This window comes from Phalacrocorax aristotelis, chromosome 23, assembly GCF_949628215.1.
Source record: "Phalacrocorax aristotelis chromosome 23, bGulAri2.1, whole genome shotgun sequence".
NCBI classification, from domain to species: domain Eukaryota; kingdom Metazoa; phylum Chordata; class Aves; order Suliformes; family Phalacrocoracidae; genus Phalacrocorax; species Phalacrocorax aristotelis.
The window spans coordinates 4,902,246-4,919,000 of record NC_134298.1 but is presented as its reverse complement, the minus strand read 5'-3'; the positions used below and the strand labels follow the sequence as shown (position 1 = coordinate 4,919,000).

At 45.1% G+C, this 16,755-nt stretch overlaps 2 protein-coding genes across 3 annotated transcripts in view; both read right to left on the bottom strand.

The window, feature by feature from the left end:
• SPOP (speckle type BTB/POZ protein) overlaps nt 1-131 on the bottom strand; it is a 29,727-nt gene extending 29,596 nt beyond the window's left edge. The window contains exon 1 of one of the 2 annotated variants that reach the window (XM_075117274.1): nt 39-131. The gene's annotated coding sequence lies outside the window, so the exon portion shown is untranslated. The remainder of the gene's footprint in view (nt 1-38) is intronic. The other variant, XM_075117276.1, reaches the window with a different exon arrangement.
• Nucleotides 132-12,503: 12,372 nt separating this feature from the next.
• SLC35B1 (solute carrier family 35 member B1) lies at nt 12,504-16,755 on the bottom strand. Its single transcript, XM_075116895.1, has 9 exons — nt 16,533-16,755; nt 16,110-16,213; nt 15,754-15,884; nt 15,200-15,230; nt 14,843-15,000; nt 14,365-14,491; nt 13,627-13,733; nt 13,198-13,351; nt 12,504-12,852 (listed from the first exon to the last, which is right to left on the bottom strand). Exons 1-9 carry the CDS (start codon nt 16,727-16,729, stop codon nt 12,800-12,802), a joined length of 1,062 nt encoding a protein of 353 aa, XP_074972996.1. The 5' UTR covers nt 16,730-16,755; the 3' UTR covers nt 12,504-12,799.

Sequence of the window (16,755 nt, the reverse complement as noted above, 5' to 3'; positions counted from 1 at the left end):
TTTTGCTTCTTTCCCCCGCACGGCCCCTCCCACCTCACCTGAGAAAGATACAGCTGCCTGCTGTCCCCTTGCGGTCTCCTCACACTGCCCTAAACTGATACATCCGGGCTCCCCTCAACACCCGCCTCTCAGGGCGGGGGCGGCGCACTGCGCCTGCGCAGGAGGGGCGGGACACAGGGGAGGCGGGGGAAAAGGCGGGAAAGGCGTCGAGCGGGGTGCCGCGCGCTGCCTGCCCCTCCCTCCCTCCCTCCCTCCCTCCCTCCCTCCCTCCCTCCCTCCCTCCCTCCTTCCTTCCTTCCGTCCCGTGTGAGGGCTTGGTTACCTGACGTGGAAGGGCGCTGCTCTTCCCCCCCTTCTGTCCCGGAGACCTCTCCTGGTGCCGTGTGAGGGCTGAGCACTCTGCTTGGACCTGGGGTAGGGTTTTATTATAGATCTTTTCACCCAAGAAGCTTTAGGGGAGATGGAAGGGGGTACTTTTCTCCTGTTGTGGTGTGGCCTCGTTTTGCCTTGCCTCCCCATTCCTTTGAGGGTTGGGCTTAGTGTTGTGTAGTGGAAACACCAACAGTTCCTCCCCCTTCTCTCACTTCAGGTTGGATTGTGGCCCATTTCAGCGTGTGGGTCACCAGTGCTTGTGAAGAATGCCTCCCCACGCTGCGCACAGTGAGAATTTCTTGCTGAGTTTGAGGATGATTGGTGAGGGTTTTTTTTTTCAAGATGCAATATTTATGTTAACTTTTTGATAAAAGGTTTATAAAGGAAATAAAGATGTTTTATGTCTGTCATTGAGGGGTCTAGACCAAGAGCTTAAGGGAGACCTTATAGACCTTCCAGTACCTACGAGGGAGTTATCAAGCAAATGGAGCCAGGCACTTCATAGTGGTACATGGCAGGAGAAACAAAAGTAAAAATGAGAAAAGCACAGACCAGATATAAGAAATGTTTCCATCGTCACCATAGATGAGCATTTACCCAGAGAGACTATGCAGTCTCTGCTGGTGGGTTTCAAGGCCTGATTAAATAAAGCCCTGAGCAATGTTGTCAGATCTCGTGTAAGTGGCCCTGCTTTGAGCAGGTTGGACCAGATGATGCCCTGAAGTCCCTCCTACCCAAATTACCCTGTCGTCCTAAGGTCTCTTTCATATATGGATCTTCTCTTGGTCTAATTTATAATGGTTTGCAACCAGAGGAAGCCAAATTTTCATTGTTATTTATGTAAATGTTTGTAGAAAAGTTTATCCAGAGCTAGCCTTTCCTTCCTGCCAGTTCCAGTGTCATGTTATAGTGAATTAATTCAATCACATGCAAAGCATCCCAAAAACCAAATTAGCCAGGTTACATAATACACATCACAGCTATACTTATTTAAACAAAAGATCCAAAGTCTTTTTCTCTCCTATCTCATTCTCGCCGATGAAAAATGCTGCCTCTCATAGCGCAATTGGTCCTGTACGCTAGGCTGCCACACTCGTCCACCACTGACTCAGAGAATATTGCCTGTTTTATTGCTAACATTTTCTGCAGTGTCCTGGGTTTTCTTGGCAAGTGCCTTATCCAAGCCATGACCAATTCTTGGACCCTGCTTCATTCCTTCATTTCACAAACTGCTGCCCGTGGTGACAAAACAGCAGGTAATGCTGCATTGTAATGAAGAAATGCCGTAAAACTGCCTCTTGGGAAGTACAGAATTGGTATTAGCATTCCTAGTCTGGCTACACATTTCTCCTAGAAACTTATTTTCATACCCTATCCATTCTCCTGGATCTTATATTCCCAGTATAAGCTGTGGACTTTTACTGAATGTATTTATTCTCTTATAGTTGAAGTACAAAAGGAAATTACAGCACCAGCTTTATAGAAAACAAAGAGATTCCCCCCTCCCCTTCTGCATTGGAGCACTTAGGCTGCAGAGTCTTGATATGAGGGGTTTCTAGACAGAACAAAACAGAAATGTCTCCTTTAATTCAACACTGGCCATGTGTCACTTAGCGATAGGGAGGTCAACCTCTTCTGCAGTTTATGACGTTTTCCTGATCAAAATTCTCTTGCTCCTAGGAAGTGGAAAATTAAATTGGGTACCTGTGAAAATGAAGATCGAATTTCACCTCTCCTCCACACGAAAAAGTTATTTAGGGTCAATTCTGTCCTCCTTGGTGGCAGATAGAAGTGAAATACTGTCACTTACTCTTCACAATCCCTACCTTCTGTCTTTAATGTGATTCTGTAATAAAATGACTGGACAATTCCTAGGTGCAGGTACTGCTTGAACCTTGAAAATTTGCATGGGGATATGCTGATGCGTGCGTGTTTTGACACTAGTGTGCGTGTGAGAGTACCAAATTAGCAAATGCATTCACTTTGGGTATAATTCTCAGCGTCACCTGAATGAAACAAGACAGGTTGTTTTTTCTGCATGAAAAGGACCCGTAAATGCTACTGTACAGATAGGTTTGAGGTGTTACTTTTGTGTATATGTAAGCTTGATTTTTCTGTGAAGCTGATTAAACCGATGTCCGTGAAAGGGTTGTGTGCAAGAATTTTAAATAGCTCCTGCTTTTTAATATTCACTTCCTCTTTGGTTTTAATTATTTTGTTCCTACGTTTTCCCTTTCAATTTACTAAAAATCTAGAAATGTAATTAGAGAGAGGCTGAACCTAGAGAAAGCTGCCAGCATTTCTACATCATGATTAAATATATCAGCCATCCCTTTAGTGAGAGACTGAAAAACAGGATTTTCATAATTATCTCCCTGTTATCCAGGAAAGAATCTGCAACACCTACGGATACAGAGTTATTGAAAATGCAGCACTAATTAAAATCTCATATAGGCTCCCGATGATCGGGAGAGTATGAAAACACAGTTATTTAATTATTTCCTGTATTTGCTATCTTTGTTACAAAAACAAACACAACCATTCTAAACAAAACCCATCTCCAGTCACTGGGGAGACTTAATGAGACTTTTATATATGCAACAGTCACAGAAACATTGCAAGTTACTTGATTCACCTCTGCTTATACCAGTGAGACATCTATATAACTCATTTTCCATATGTAATGCAGAAGGAATGCTGCGGTATATTCACAAGCAGTAGGGGAATCGAGCTTGGGTTAGGACATGGTTACTATTTGTTTTAAATTTAAGACATAAAAAGAATCTTGATATTATAGGCTTTTCTGGTTTCATTGTGAAATAGTAATATTTGTGCCATAACCTATTAGATACTAGATTTTTAATTGGCTATCCTTCCAGTCTGACTTCTGCTAGGGTATCTCCATCCTCTTGAAAATGTCATGCTCTCACCTACCCCGTACAAAGTCTACATTATTATTTATCTTGTCAGAGGAGTCTAAGCTTTGGCACTAGCAGAGCACACTAGAGGACAGTAAGTGCTGATATGGTTTGTGATGAAAGGAAAAGCTTCTGAGATACTGGCTTCTTTGAACTGTGTGAGTCTGAGGATTCTCCAGGGAAAGGAAACTGGTGAGCTTTTTCTATTGCAACCCTTTCCCTCAAAATTCAGTTTGCAACAGAATAGCAAGTATTGAGCTAGATGGAGTCCAGCATCCCCACTTTTCCTTCACTATAAATTAGCTGATCTTCAGTGTTGCATGGAGTAGGAGGGTAAGTTGACTATTAGCCATCTTTTAGAACTTTTAGAAGTGTAGAGAAGTTAGCTAGCTTATTTATATATTTTTAAAAAAGGGGGAACTGGTCGCTTCTGGTTTCAAAGCAGAAATCCAGGAGGGCATAGGAATTGGGTGGGTTTTAGGCATCCAGACTTAAAACTACGACTGAAAGCAATTCTTTTTCAACAGATGTATAAAGTTACAGGTGCCTATATTTTTCAGGTACTACCCTGAAAGTTCTTGTAAGCGTTGCCAGTTTCCAGTTATCCATGTGCTCAGAACTGTCATTGCCTGAGCACTTAATTAGCTGCTCCTCTCGTTACATTTGGATCCAGTAGGACCCACGTCCTTTGGAGCATGAAAGGATCACCTTGCTCTAGCACAGCCACCACAAACATACAGCGTTAAATTCAGTGCCAAGCACGATAACGATCAGCACTTGTATGGGAAAATGCCTGCTGGTAGTGGTGGGGTAGTCTCCTTTTTCACCTGCAAACCGTTCCCTGGTCCGAGTTTACTGCTATGCATATTGCTTGTCAGAATTTGCTTTCCTGACTTCAAAATACTGTAAGATAACTTAACTTAGTCATTGTTGCTGTGGTTAAAAACTACTTTTATTGGTGAAAAAACAAACATTGTTTAAAAAATCTTGACCTCCTTTGGAAAAACTATGACTTGGAGATTTCAGTTGCAGGGAATCTGTTCGTAGTGCTATTTTTACATGTATTGGAAAAGTATCAAAGCTAATTTTTTAGAAGAGGAAATTATACTTTAAAATGCACTATTGTGAGAAAGTGACTCCCTAACGTCTTTGAGTTGGTGCTTTGTTTCTCGTTAGAAGCATCTCCTGTCTTCCCTGATGAGCCTGCTCTTGTTTTCAGTGCTGGTTTGCTTTAAGATGCTTTTGATCCTGTATTCATTAAAACCTGATCCTGCTGCTTCCCACCAGCCCTAATGGTCTGTGAAATTATTTTTCTTTCTCCAAGACGCTGTTAACTCTGCTAGCACCTGCGGAGTAGAGGAGCTCAGAACATTGTCAAAAGTCCTCCGATTTATTCAAACCAGCTTTTCTCCACAAACAAGGCTTAATCTTCAATGTTATCACAGCAATCTTCCCGAGTTGAGAAGTCGGAACGGACTGCGACAGACTCTAAAGGTTTTTATCACTGCTGTTTTCCCCTTCTACAGGTAGAGAGAGGTAATTGGACAAAAGACTTGAAAATCGAGGATAAGATCACTCTGTGTAACAGAGCACGAAAGTATGAATGAGCATGAAGGGCTCACATAGCTGCAAAAAAAAAAGAAAAAAAAAGGAAATTCAGTAAGAAAACTGTAGGGAACAATGAAGTGAAGTGATGTAGTAAAGGAAAAAAACCCTGCATCTGCAGCCTGGCCTTTGCAGGGAATAACAACAGTTAAGCAAAAGTCAGGATTTTTAAGGTATCCGCAAACCAAGAACTTTTCACTCCCAGAGCATCAGGATTCATAACTAGATGCCAGTTTAGTCTTGTCCTGTTTTTCAATGTTGGTGGAAGAAAGGCGAGCTCACTAAAGTCGTGCTTTCCACACAATGGTAAAGATTAATATTAGCTGTCAATATGTACTTTATTGCACAAATTCTAGCAAGACTGTGACTTAAATATTGCTACTCTAGAACATTCATACGGAACTGAACAGCTTTATGCGGAGCTAATCAGTTCTTTGGGTTTGCCTTCTCATTAGCAGTGTCCTGCCGTGACTATTACAGCATTCCGTTACTGCAGCCAAAATGGCAGTAATGAGTATTCAGCTGTTTAATTTCAGTTGAAGATGCACCCAGTTATTGCACAGAAACTTGTTTGCTAGAACAGTGATTTCAAAACCAAGCACTCAGAAGCCATAAAGACCAACCAAGAGGAAGGTTCTCCATGCAGTATTTTGCTCCTATTGTAGAGATCTAGATGCTGTAGTCTCTAACTGTATGATCACATTATCTTTAATCTGATTTCCTAAGGAGATAAAGCTTATGTTGTTTGATGCTCCTATGTTCCTTCCCCGTCCCTCAATAACTGCAGTTTTCCAACCAAGTTTTAAAAAAAGAAAGTATGGGCCTCATTGCATTCTCCCACATTCCATCAAAGTAGGGGCTGCTGATTCCAGCATTTATAGAACTCCTTTTTCCACTGGACTGGTCTATCCCTTCCTGTGACTGGGTAAGCGTATAGATAATGAAATGTTGCATCCCCTATGTGTTCCCAAGATTTATGTAACTCATACTTCCTAAAATACTGACTGCAAAAATAGATAACTTCTTCCTGGGCACTTCCCCAATTATCAGGTAACGGTGTCTTGCTGCTTAGAAATATTAATGAAGCTACCTTAACCAGTACCTCTGTGATCTTAAGTGATAATACGCTTCATGCAATATAGACAGAGGGGAAAAAACCAGAGAAAAAAAATCAAGCTTATGTCAAAACTATGCACTAATTTAAAGTGCCCAACTTGATACATCTCAGGCCTCGTTATTCAGAGAAGTTGGTCAGTCAGCTGTGCTTTGTGTGTTCAGATCAGAGTTTTACATCTCTCTGGGTGTAGCTGTGAACATCCCATTTTTGCAGATCCAGCCCAGCTGTTCATACAAGAATAAAAAACCTTAATGATCGGTTAAACGCTTCAGGTTATGGGATTGCCACACAGGTCCTGAGGCGGGGCAGGATCTCCTAATCCAAACTGCTGGTGTTTCTTAATCCCGAGACTAGGATTTTGGTTTTCTTGCCACATTCACTGTAAAACTAATTAACAAATTATAGCCTATCACGCTCGCCGAATGAGATCTCGCAAGACCTTGGGAGAAACCGACACCACAATTCTGAGAACAAACTAAATCAGAGCAGGCTGCAAATTTGTCTGGAAAGCAGACTGGGCTCCTCAAAGCTGATAAGGAATAAGAGGCAGCCTTGCCTGGAAAGCAGTTTGCGTTGTTCTGAGAAGTGATTGTTGGAAGTTCAGCTAATGAATGTCAAGCAGTGATGCTGCCAGAGGACACGAACTCAACTGTCTACTTTTTCTGCTACCACAGAGACTGGAGACAACGCTCCCTACTGAGTGTACTTGAGAGGGCTGAGGTTTTTATTGCCTTGTAATGTTTAGTTTTAGGTGGGAAATGGTCCTTTGGAGGACAGTTTTCTGCTGTCGATGGGAAGAGGCTGTTACAGATGGGCCTAGCGGGCCCTCTATTCCCCCTCCAGGGCCGCCGCAAGATTTCTTAGTGCTGTCTTTAAACAGTGGCTCGTACAAAGGGGAAATGACAGTGTTTGATTAAGAAGTGCGGGGTGCTAGTCCCACCTGCAGAAAAGCAAATCACTATGCACAAGGACCAATATGGAAATGTTCCCTTGCTCTCCCCTAAATTACGTATGCCTATTAAAATATTCCACTTCATTCCCATTTTCAAGTTTCAAACAAAAGACACAGTCCTCATTCCAAGTGATGGAATGTTTCCATGACCGACCTGGCTGGATTTTGACTTTCAGGGATTCTTTAGCATCTGGTGTGTGCTAACAGAACTGCTCTTGGAGTAACTGAAGACCCAGGAAGGGACCTCAGCCTACTTGCAGGAACAAACGCACCACCATCCCTGACCCTGTCAGCCTTTTTTTGCATTCTTCTAGCGAAACACCGCTACTCAATGAGTCAGTAATTCAACAAGTACCAAGTATGAAAACCATGCTGTCTTCTGAAGGCTGTTTTTTCTTTAAAATAGCTTAGTTGCTCATAAAAACTTTGGAAACAGGCTGCGAGCTTACCAAAAGTAACTGAGCTGTGATGATGATGAAGGTATTAGAAGCATTCAGGAGCCTGTATGTGCATAAATATACAAAAAGTATGAAAATGACATCAGAAGCACTGCAGAAAAGCATAGCAAGAGAAAGGAAAAAAAGCCATATGGCCATTTTTGCCAATTTAATTCTGAAGTCTTAAATGCACTATTCATCTTAATTTTTTTCCTTAAAATATTTAAAACCTTAAATACCTCGTTCCAGTGTGACATCCAGCTGTCTTAGCCTCAACCTGAGGCAATTACTCTTTCTCCTGTTCTCTAGATGCATCCCTGGCTCACTGTAGCTCAAATTCTATTAGTTATGAACTGTAAACCTAAGTATAAAACTGTTTATTGTAAGAGTATATATTTCAAATGCATATCCCAGCCCTGTTGGCCTTACAAAATCTTCCTACTACTAGTCAGCATAAACTTACTACATGCTAAAGTGGGACTCTAGCACCCATCAGGGGAAATACATGCTATTTTGATTCTCATGTGCTTTTTGGTGTGTGAAATCTGTCAGGAATTCCCATTTCCTTTGCAAGAGTGTGGAATCCTGCAGGATAAGCTCACATAACCACCGACTCTTAACTGAGTGGCACAGGATAAATCCTGGGTGTGCCTGAAGAACCACCGTTAGGGTTGGGGTTTTTTAAAGTGGTGTCTTCAAGATTGGCAATTCATTGGTTTCAAAGCAGTAACGATAACTTCATTATCCCTTAAACTGTTGTCATTTGAGCACAAGTCTATACTATCCTGTGACCAGAAAATGATCAGTGTTACACAATTATATCCACCTCTACAAAATAAATACACAGTATCATATACCTTATTCTGTGTGCTCTCTAAACACTTGGGGTTTTTTTTAAACATCTACTGATGGAATTGCAGGAGGAGCTCGTAAAAACAGGGAAGATGAAAGGATAAAGGAGCACAGCTGCTAAGTTTTCCCCCCTGCGGATGCCATGTCTCAGCTACGAAATAAAACTTCACCTTTCTTAGCCGATACATCAACGAGTTCCTCCTGGAGGGACAAGAGGCACAAACACCACATCAATGTAATCTGCTGTTTATTCTCAGTACGTGCGTGACTCTTCTCATCTCCCTGGAACCACCAAGAACTGACAAGGTTCCTAGGAGAATTCTGGCAGAAATGTCTTCAAAAAACAGCGCCTGTGATGCCAGTGGCTGCTGCTGAGCAGGAAGCCAGCTGTTTGTGTTACGTGAGGACAAGAGGACATGCAGGTGTGCACATATTATTTTTACTGATGCTAGTTGTAACGAAGGCCATTCTGCAGAAGAGGTGGTGATTGTCTTAAAGCTTTAACGACTTAGCTTCAATGTAGTCTCTGCTGATGGTCAAAAAGTATCAAGCAGGATAAAAACAGAGGGAAGATGACCTTGATTTCCACATTATGTTTTTACGGTAAGCACAAAGACTCCAGAAGTACAATGATATCGCTAATTAAAGAGGAACTGCTTTTTTTGTTGTTTTTCATTATTGAAATAAGAGTTCCCCCTGCTGGTAACTGGCCGAGTCATAGATGGACTCGGGGTTGGGACAATGGAGCCAACAAAAAGTAGAAGAGAGGAAGATGGAATCTCTTCCTAACTTCTCCATCTCACTTACATGTTTTGTACTTGCAGGGCTTTGTCTAAGGCACTTAATAAATTAATCTCCTATTCAACCAACTTCCCTTCCTCTTCTACTCAGAGAAAGACGAGTCACATCTGCTAAGGAAGGAGCAAACCGCAAGCATTACCTTTAGTAATGCCTCAGCAAGTCAGCCCAGACTCAAAACCTCATGCAGCGGGTGTTCACCCACCATTTGGCTGCAAAGGATGATGTTTTACACTTTACAAAAACTCTTCATTTTGGAAAACATGCCATTACACAAAACTATTGCTTGTTTACAGCTGGAGAAAGGCAGACAGATCAAGCACACAGGGCTAAAAAGAACAAGGTTGTCTTTTTTTTTATTTAACTAGGTTTGCACCCGTTGAATAAACCGGAGAATGTCTAAAAAAAAGCAGAGCGCCAAACTGAGTCATAGCAGAACTGGCGAAGCCCAGACTGTTGGTAGAGAACCTGGGCGCTGTGCTTTAATTCCTTGAAAGCTCTAAACTGCTTATAGGTGCACATGCTACCACAGAACGCTTCCTTCTTTGAATAAGGAAAATATAACTTGCCGGCAGTACTTAAAGATCCCTTTGCACAGCCATACCCGAGATGTTATGCAGTATCTAGATAAAGGAGAGCAAGTTCTGTCAACACTTTGTACATTACTCATCTCTGACTTGAAGAGAGAAAGCCTTTCCTGACACTTCACCAGAAATTCAAGCGTTGCCTCTGAAGACACTTGTGCTGTTTATAAAAAAAACAAAGCCAAAAAACTATTAAACATAATTACCCCTCGGCAAAAGGTACCTCGAAGAGGAGCTACCATGTCTAATAGGAAAAAGCAGCACAGAGAATGAAAACTTTATTGGATCCCAACCCAGTTCCTTTGGAGTTTACCTGTCTTTAAATATAGCGACAGCTGAACTCCAGCAGGAACATGCACCAACAGCCACCAGGCAGCTTCTCAAAATGCGGTAACCAGTCTGTCACTGGGGAGAGGTGTTACAGCAATCCTCCTGGCAGCTCAAAGCTGGGGACCTGTTTTGCAGCAGTGTTGTTAGAACTGTCCAAGAAGACAAGCCAGTGCCGATTTGAAAATAGCTTCTTGACTTGCTTTTGTAGCCTCCTCTGGGACCTTGCAGCACAGGAGGTCTGGAGAGGAGGCAGCAAGCTGCCCGAGGAAATCCAGAGGATTCAGACTCAAGGTAGGTACAAGAGCTGCCTTTGTTTTAGAGAATTATTCCTAAGAGTCAGAGGTGCAGCAAGAACCATGCTGGAGCAATACCAGGAATAGGCTTTAGAGCTAAAGTGGGTCAAGGGAGCCTGCAGCAATCAGGAGAGAAAATCTCCTTTATTTTCTTTCTTCTTGGCAGACTGATCTTTAAATCTGTGCTCTGAATACAGACAAGTTGAAGATATTGGTAAAGACAGATCTTGGCTTAGAAAATAGACCTTAGGAAGCTCCCAGCTTCATTCTTTCTGCTGGTTGTTGAGGCTGCTGCAGCGTGGGCAAGGGGAGACCTGTGGGTTTGAGCACAATTTCCCTTGAAACTATGGTGGCTTCTTTTCGATGGTTCAGGAAAAAAATCAACAATGAAGTCTTTGTTTCGTTTTTAATACACTATCTCTCCTAGATCTCTAGGCTCGGGGCAAAACGGGGAGAAGAGTTCAGGAAGAGCAGTCTTCCTAGCGTGTACACAGAAGAGGCAATTTGGCTTGAGATGCTGTAAATAAAGAGGAGATGGCTGATAACAGACTGACAGCGCAGCAGGGAAAGGCTGCTATCTCAGTCCCTCAATTTCTGATCACATACTTGCTCAAGAGCTTTAGTCAGTATAGCATTATCGCTAATAAGCAATTCTGCTTCTGTGGAATCAAAATAAGAGTGATTTCCCTTTGATTTGTAGCACACACTCTAGAATAGAGTAGTGGTTTGTAACAGCAATGACTCAGATATAACAGGCGACATGTTTGAACAGAAATTCCAAGATTATCACAAGGAAGTGGATGGTTGAGGGAATAAGTGATTTATAATGCATTTTGTAGGTGTGTGTGTTTGCACAGTGATGGGGGAGCTGGGTCTATTCCCACAGTAGAATGCTAACTTAACAGAAGGGAAAACAAGTCTGCAAAACTAACAGAACGGAGAGCTTGCCTGGAATCTTTTTGCTGCTTTTGGTTGCTGAGCTTGAGAATTGGTTAAAGTTAAGATAGTTCTAGGAGATAGAGGAGCGCAAGTCCTATAAACACAGAGGAAAGATAGTTTTATGATCAAGACACACAAAAGAGAATGAATTCTTACCTCTGCCACAGTGTGCATGAACAAGTCCTGCAATTTCTCTGCTCCCTTTTATAAAATGGAAATAGTATTCATGGCCGTAGAGATATGGGGAAGGGTAACCGTCTTCAGGGAAGCCAGAATCACGGCGCAGTAGCAGATGCCAGCACACGGTGTTCAGGCAGCGTTCATGGAGTCTCAGAAGTTTTTACTTTGGGATTCTCTGCTACTGAGAACACGTTTGTTTGCTACTTACCACTTGACATTTAAGACAACGTAAGTTAGCAAAGAGGTGAAGGTGACAGAAAAACCTTTTTAAAGCCTAGGGTTTAATTTTGCAAGAAGTGTGTTGAGTAGAACTATAGGATATTAAGACGGATTAACTGAAAATCAAATTTGAGGCCAAAAAAAGTTGTAAGAAACACTGGAGGGGTGGGGGAAGTAGGGGATGGAGAGAGAGAGAGAGACAACAGCTGCTCAGGAAAGAGATCAAGATCCCATCTGGAGGGGCAAAAGGCCAAAGCCACAGAACAGATGGAGACCAAGTGACAGCTGGTAGAAACATGCTTTCATGTGTAAAGTTTGCTCTTTGGAGAATTTTGCACTCCAACTCTGAAGGCATCATTATGATAATAACTCCTCCCTGCACAACACTGGGGAGCTAGGCTGTGCTCAGGAGCGGGTGTTCGAAAGCTCACTGTGATGGTGGTTAATTAACAAGAGCCCTTTCAACATTTAGAAGCCGTTGTCACACAACCTTGGCATGGTTTTAGCAGCAGAGGGTCCTGTTCCTTCAGCAGCAGGAGGGATGAAAAGAATTAATTTGGGCCCCACTGGTTAAACAGGTTTCCTGTAAACTTTTACATATGCCAAGAGTTGCTTCTGTTTTAGAAGGGCTCGGATGAAGGATATAATGCCTCTCGCTGTTTACACGTATTACCTTAACGGAAGAGTGTCCGACTGGCTGCGCCACCAACTTGGTTGTGGAAAAACCATGAAGAAAAATCAATGAGAAGAGGGGGTTGTCTTCAACACAGGCCTTTAATCCAGGGATCTTTCCAGGCCACACCAAAGAACTAACATAATTCTAAGACTAGGCCTCTCCTTGGGGAGGTATGCTGCTCCTCCCCAGGATCAGTCGCCGATACTGAAATTAAAGTTCTGGAAAAGCGGCCATTGTTTCTTTTTCTTTAATAAAGATATGAAGTTTTTTTCCTGTTAAGGCAAGAAATTCAGCCTGCTGCCAGAATCTAGTAATGCAGCTTTGATTACAGAAAAAAAAAAAAAGCTTTGTTACAGTTAAAACTAAAGTATTACACTTTTAAGACAATTTAGAATTAAAAAACTATAACAAAAAAATCCAAACACTCCCCTTCTGATTACCTATCCTGAGTCCAGTTTTATAACAGATTTTGAGGTACAAGACAATAAATTAAAAGTTCATTCCAACTGCAGAGATCAACCATTTCCTCAATGCGACGTCTTCTTTACTCCCTTTCCAAATTTGGCATCAAGTCCAAGGCCTGCAAAGAGAGAAGATAATCCATGTGCACAGAAACGTGCTTCACGTTCTCCGAACAAACATTAACACAAGGAACTTTGTGAAAAAGCAGCTTAACAGCACTAACTAATGGTCACTCAGAGGCAGTGACTTACCCGGTGCGGGGGAATTAAAAAAGACCAAATAGATCTGCTAGAAGTCACGTTCCTCTCTTCCTGCACTGGTGAGGCTACTAACACGCTCTTCCATCGAAAGCGTTGTGATATAATTAGGTTTTTTGGACCGTTTTTTCTTAGCTCTCCTCTCGCTATACATCATCTCTACGTTAACAGGGGAAAGAGCTCCGGCGTTTCCTTCCCAGACTTACCCAAGAACACCAGGACCGTCCCCACCCACTGCATTGTGCTGATGGGATTGGCAAATAGAATGACGGACGCTAAAATGGTGAAGAACTTGCGGGTTGTGGTGATGATGGAACAAGTCAGGGGTCCAAAGTACACCACAGTCATGAAAATAAAACTCTGTAAAAGACAAATAGACGCTTTTTGTCAACTCTGACTGGAAGAAGTACAACACGAATCATATTTTCAGATGAAAAGCCATCGAGCCAGAGCCGAAAAAATCTTATTTCAAATCCCAATTATTTGCATACAAACTTAAAGCAGTTTTACGCTGAAGGTAGCCTGGACAGAAGGCACCACCCGAAGCGACGGCAAGCGAGGCAGCCTTACTTTGCCATCTCCCAGCTGGGCAAACGCATCCCCGTGAAGACAGAGAACAAGGGAGGCGCGTTTACCTGACCCAGCGCGCTCGTCAGGCCAAACAGCAGGATATTGTAAACGATGCTGGGGTAGCGTTCCGTAAAGCTCAGGAACTCCCAGAGCTCTCCAGTGAACAATATCCCTGGAAGAAAGATCAAGACGAAAAGCATGAATTACGAGCCCGGAGGCAGCCCAAGCAGCCACGGCCTACGCAGTATAACATCAGTTTATGACCGTAACCCAACGGGAGCCACTAAAAAGCAAAGATTAAATTCCACACAGTGGAAAACAAAGAGAACAGAAGAAAAAGCGATCACCTTTCCAGTTAATTAATGGAAGAAGCGATCTTTAACTACAGATCCCATTCTGACAAAACAGTCCCCAGCAATTAATTAGAAGCGCCACTCCCTAATCGGAGCGGGAAGCTACACCGATAGGCTTTGCTTTTCTCTCCCGGCGCAAGCGAGCCCTCGGGCAGAAACCCGCGGTTGCGGCTGGAGCGCAGAGCCAGCCTGCGGCGAGGGCCCCCGGCAAGCCAGCGCGCTTCGTGAAGCGGTGTCCTCTAGCGGGCATGAGGAGAGCTACACTGAGCAACCCCGACTTTTTATACACAAAACAAACAAAAAAAAAAAAACCCCAGCCCAAAACAAAGTGATTTGCAAAAAGTGCTCCAGGCTCTTGTTTTTGGAGCAGGACAGGATGCCTCTTCCCACGGGGCGTCCCAGGGTGGTCTCTGGGTGCGTTGGCTGTGGTTTTTGCGGGGTGTTTCTTACCAGCCCCCAGGAACAAGGTGGACCATAGATTAACATTGAGCATCATGTGATTGGAACCGGTCTGGTAGTGAGCTCTCATGTGGTCCTGAGATACGCCGGTCAGCCCATCCAAGGTCAGCGAGAGCAGCTAAGAAAAAGAGAGACAGAGAGAAGAGAAAGCAAAGAAAACCTTCATTTGTTATTTCTTCTGTGAGGAAAACCTCGAGCCTTCTCCCCCTTTTTTTACATCCCAACCACCTATTGAATAGCAATTACACGGCCTCAAAACACATGCTAAGAGGGACGCACGTGTACTCATCCGCTGACCTCGTACCACAGCTCAAGAGAGCACCCCTCGAACCCAGGTGTGCTCCTGCGGAAGCGTTTCCACACCAGCTTTAGGGTACGCTTGAGGTACAAAGGACATGGCCTTATCTATGCTGTAACCGCTCGCTCCTCCTCACCCCGCCGGGGTTATTTGTGCGCTGGCAGTACTCACCAGGAGGAGTTCGCCATAGCCAAAGACGTGGTCATCGCTCCCAGCCCCTTTTTTAGGTTTGTACAGAAACAGGGCCACGCCTGCGACTATCAAGAGGACGCAGAGATACTTGGCCGGGGGATACTTCTTCCGCAGCAAAGTCACTCCTAAAAGCATGACTGCAAAAAAGCAACATCACAAACCGCTCCCAAAACCCTCTCATGGGGTGTTAATTTGGCCCAACGGCACAACACACAGATAAAACACTGCCTGCGCTTCCCGTGGTGGAGTGGACGGAAGGGGGGAGGCATGACTTTGGCAGCCGAGGGCCCCAGAAACCCACACAAACATACAAAAAGAAAGAGGAAATTTGCATACCTGGGATGGGCTTACAAGATTTGCCCAGGACCTATAAAAGAAACTCCGTGTTAACTATCTGTGTACCATCACCTGCCTGCCGCGAGAGATCGTGGCAATACAAGGGCGATCGTGGGGGACCAGACTAATAAAACATACCAAATACTTCAAAAAACCCCCAAAAACCCCGATAAAAAACTCCAAGACAGGGCAAGCTGCTAAACCACCAGTGAAGGCTTCAGAAATTGCCTCAAGCCATCCATTGCTAGAACCAACTCCCAATTATCAAATCCACCTAATTTGTAGGGATTGCTATTCCCTTTCTGGAACAGCCTGAGCTCTCTCAACCCCTCCACACACCCAGCACTGGCGGCAACGCAGCGATACAGCCCCGCAAAAAGCTGTTCCAGAAAAACATATCAAAATCACAATTTCCCTCCGTATCATTTCACCAGCTGCTTCTTCCACAGCATTTGCCTCCTCAGCCCAGCGCCCATTTTTGGGATCCCCCAAGCATTAGGGGCTCACAGAGCCCCAGGATGGATGGTATCGCCGCCCCCCTCGCCCCGCTCCACCTGAGTCGGGTAGCTGACGAACTGCAGAGCCGAGTTGCTGGAAACCATTGCGCCCAGGTAGGAGAGCGAGCAAGCGGCGTAGAGCCAGCTCCGAGTGCGATCCGCTTTGACGGCATCGAAAAAACGGATCACTGGAAGGGAAAGAAGAGGAACGTCAGGAGAGCCGCCAACAGCCGCCACCACAAAGCGCTGTCAGAACATCACCAGAGAGGCGAGGGATGATTAACGACGATGCTCTGCCGTAAGAGCGGCGGCACCGTCCCCTGCGATGGGTACAAAATCCCCAACTGGTGGGTGTGCTCCCCCAGCAGCGGGAGCCCCCCGACCCGGCCGGCGCCTCCTGAGACCCGACTTACGGAGCTTGGCGAAGGCGGCGTTGATCACGCACTGGATGAACACCAGGGTCAGGGCGTACTTGAACTTCTCCTGCTTCGCACCTTCACCATACCGGCCCCGTGTGCTGCAAGAGCGGGACAGGGTGAGACAGGGCGGGGCCCGGCTCGGACCAGCCTCCCGGGAGCACCGTGAGACAGCGGGCTCTCCCCAAACACCGGAGGGGAGCAAGGCTCTCCCCCAAAGTCCCGGCAACAGGCGGGGGGCAGCAAGTCTCTCCCCCAAAGCCCCGGCAACAGGCGGGGCCGGGCAAGGCTCTCCCCCAGAGCCCCGGCAACAGGCGGCGGGGGAGGGGGGGGGCGGGCAAAGCTCTCTCCCAAACCGCCAGAGCCAGGCTCCCCCACCCCCAGGGACCCCCCCGCCCCGGTCCCCCGCCCCGCACGCACATGCTCTCCTGCAGGATGCCGTAGTAGAAGTAGCAGGCAAAGACGCCCAGGAAACAGACGGGCAGACGGAGGCGCTCGGGCAGCGCGGCGCCGTTCCCGCTCGCCCCCATGGCGGCGGCGCGGCCGTTCAGCGCCGGGCCCAGCTCCAGCGCCACATCCCGCAGCGCGGCCGGCGGCGGCGGAACGGGCTGCCTCATACGCCCAGCCTGCGCCCGCCCGCCAG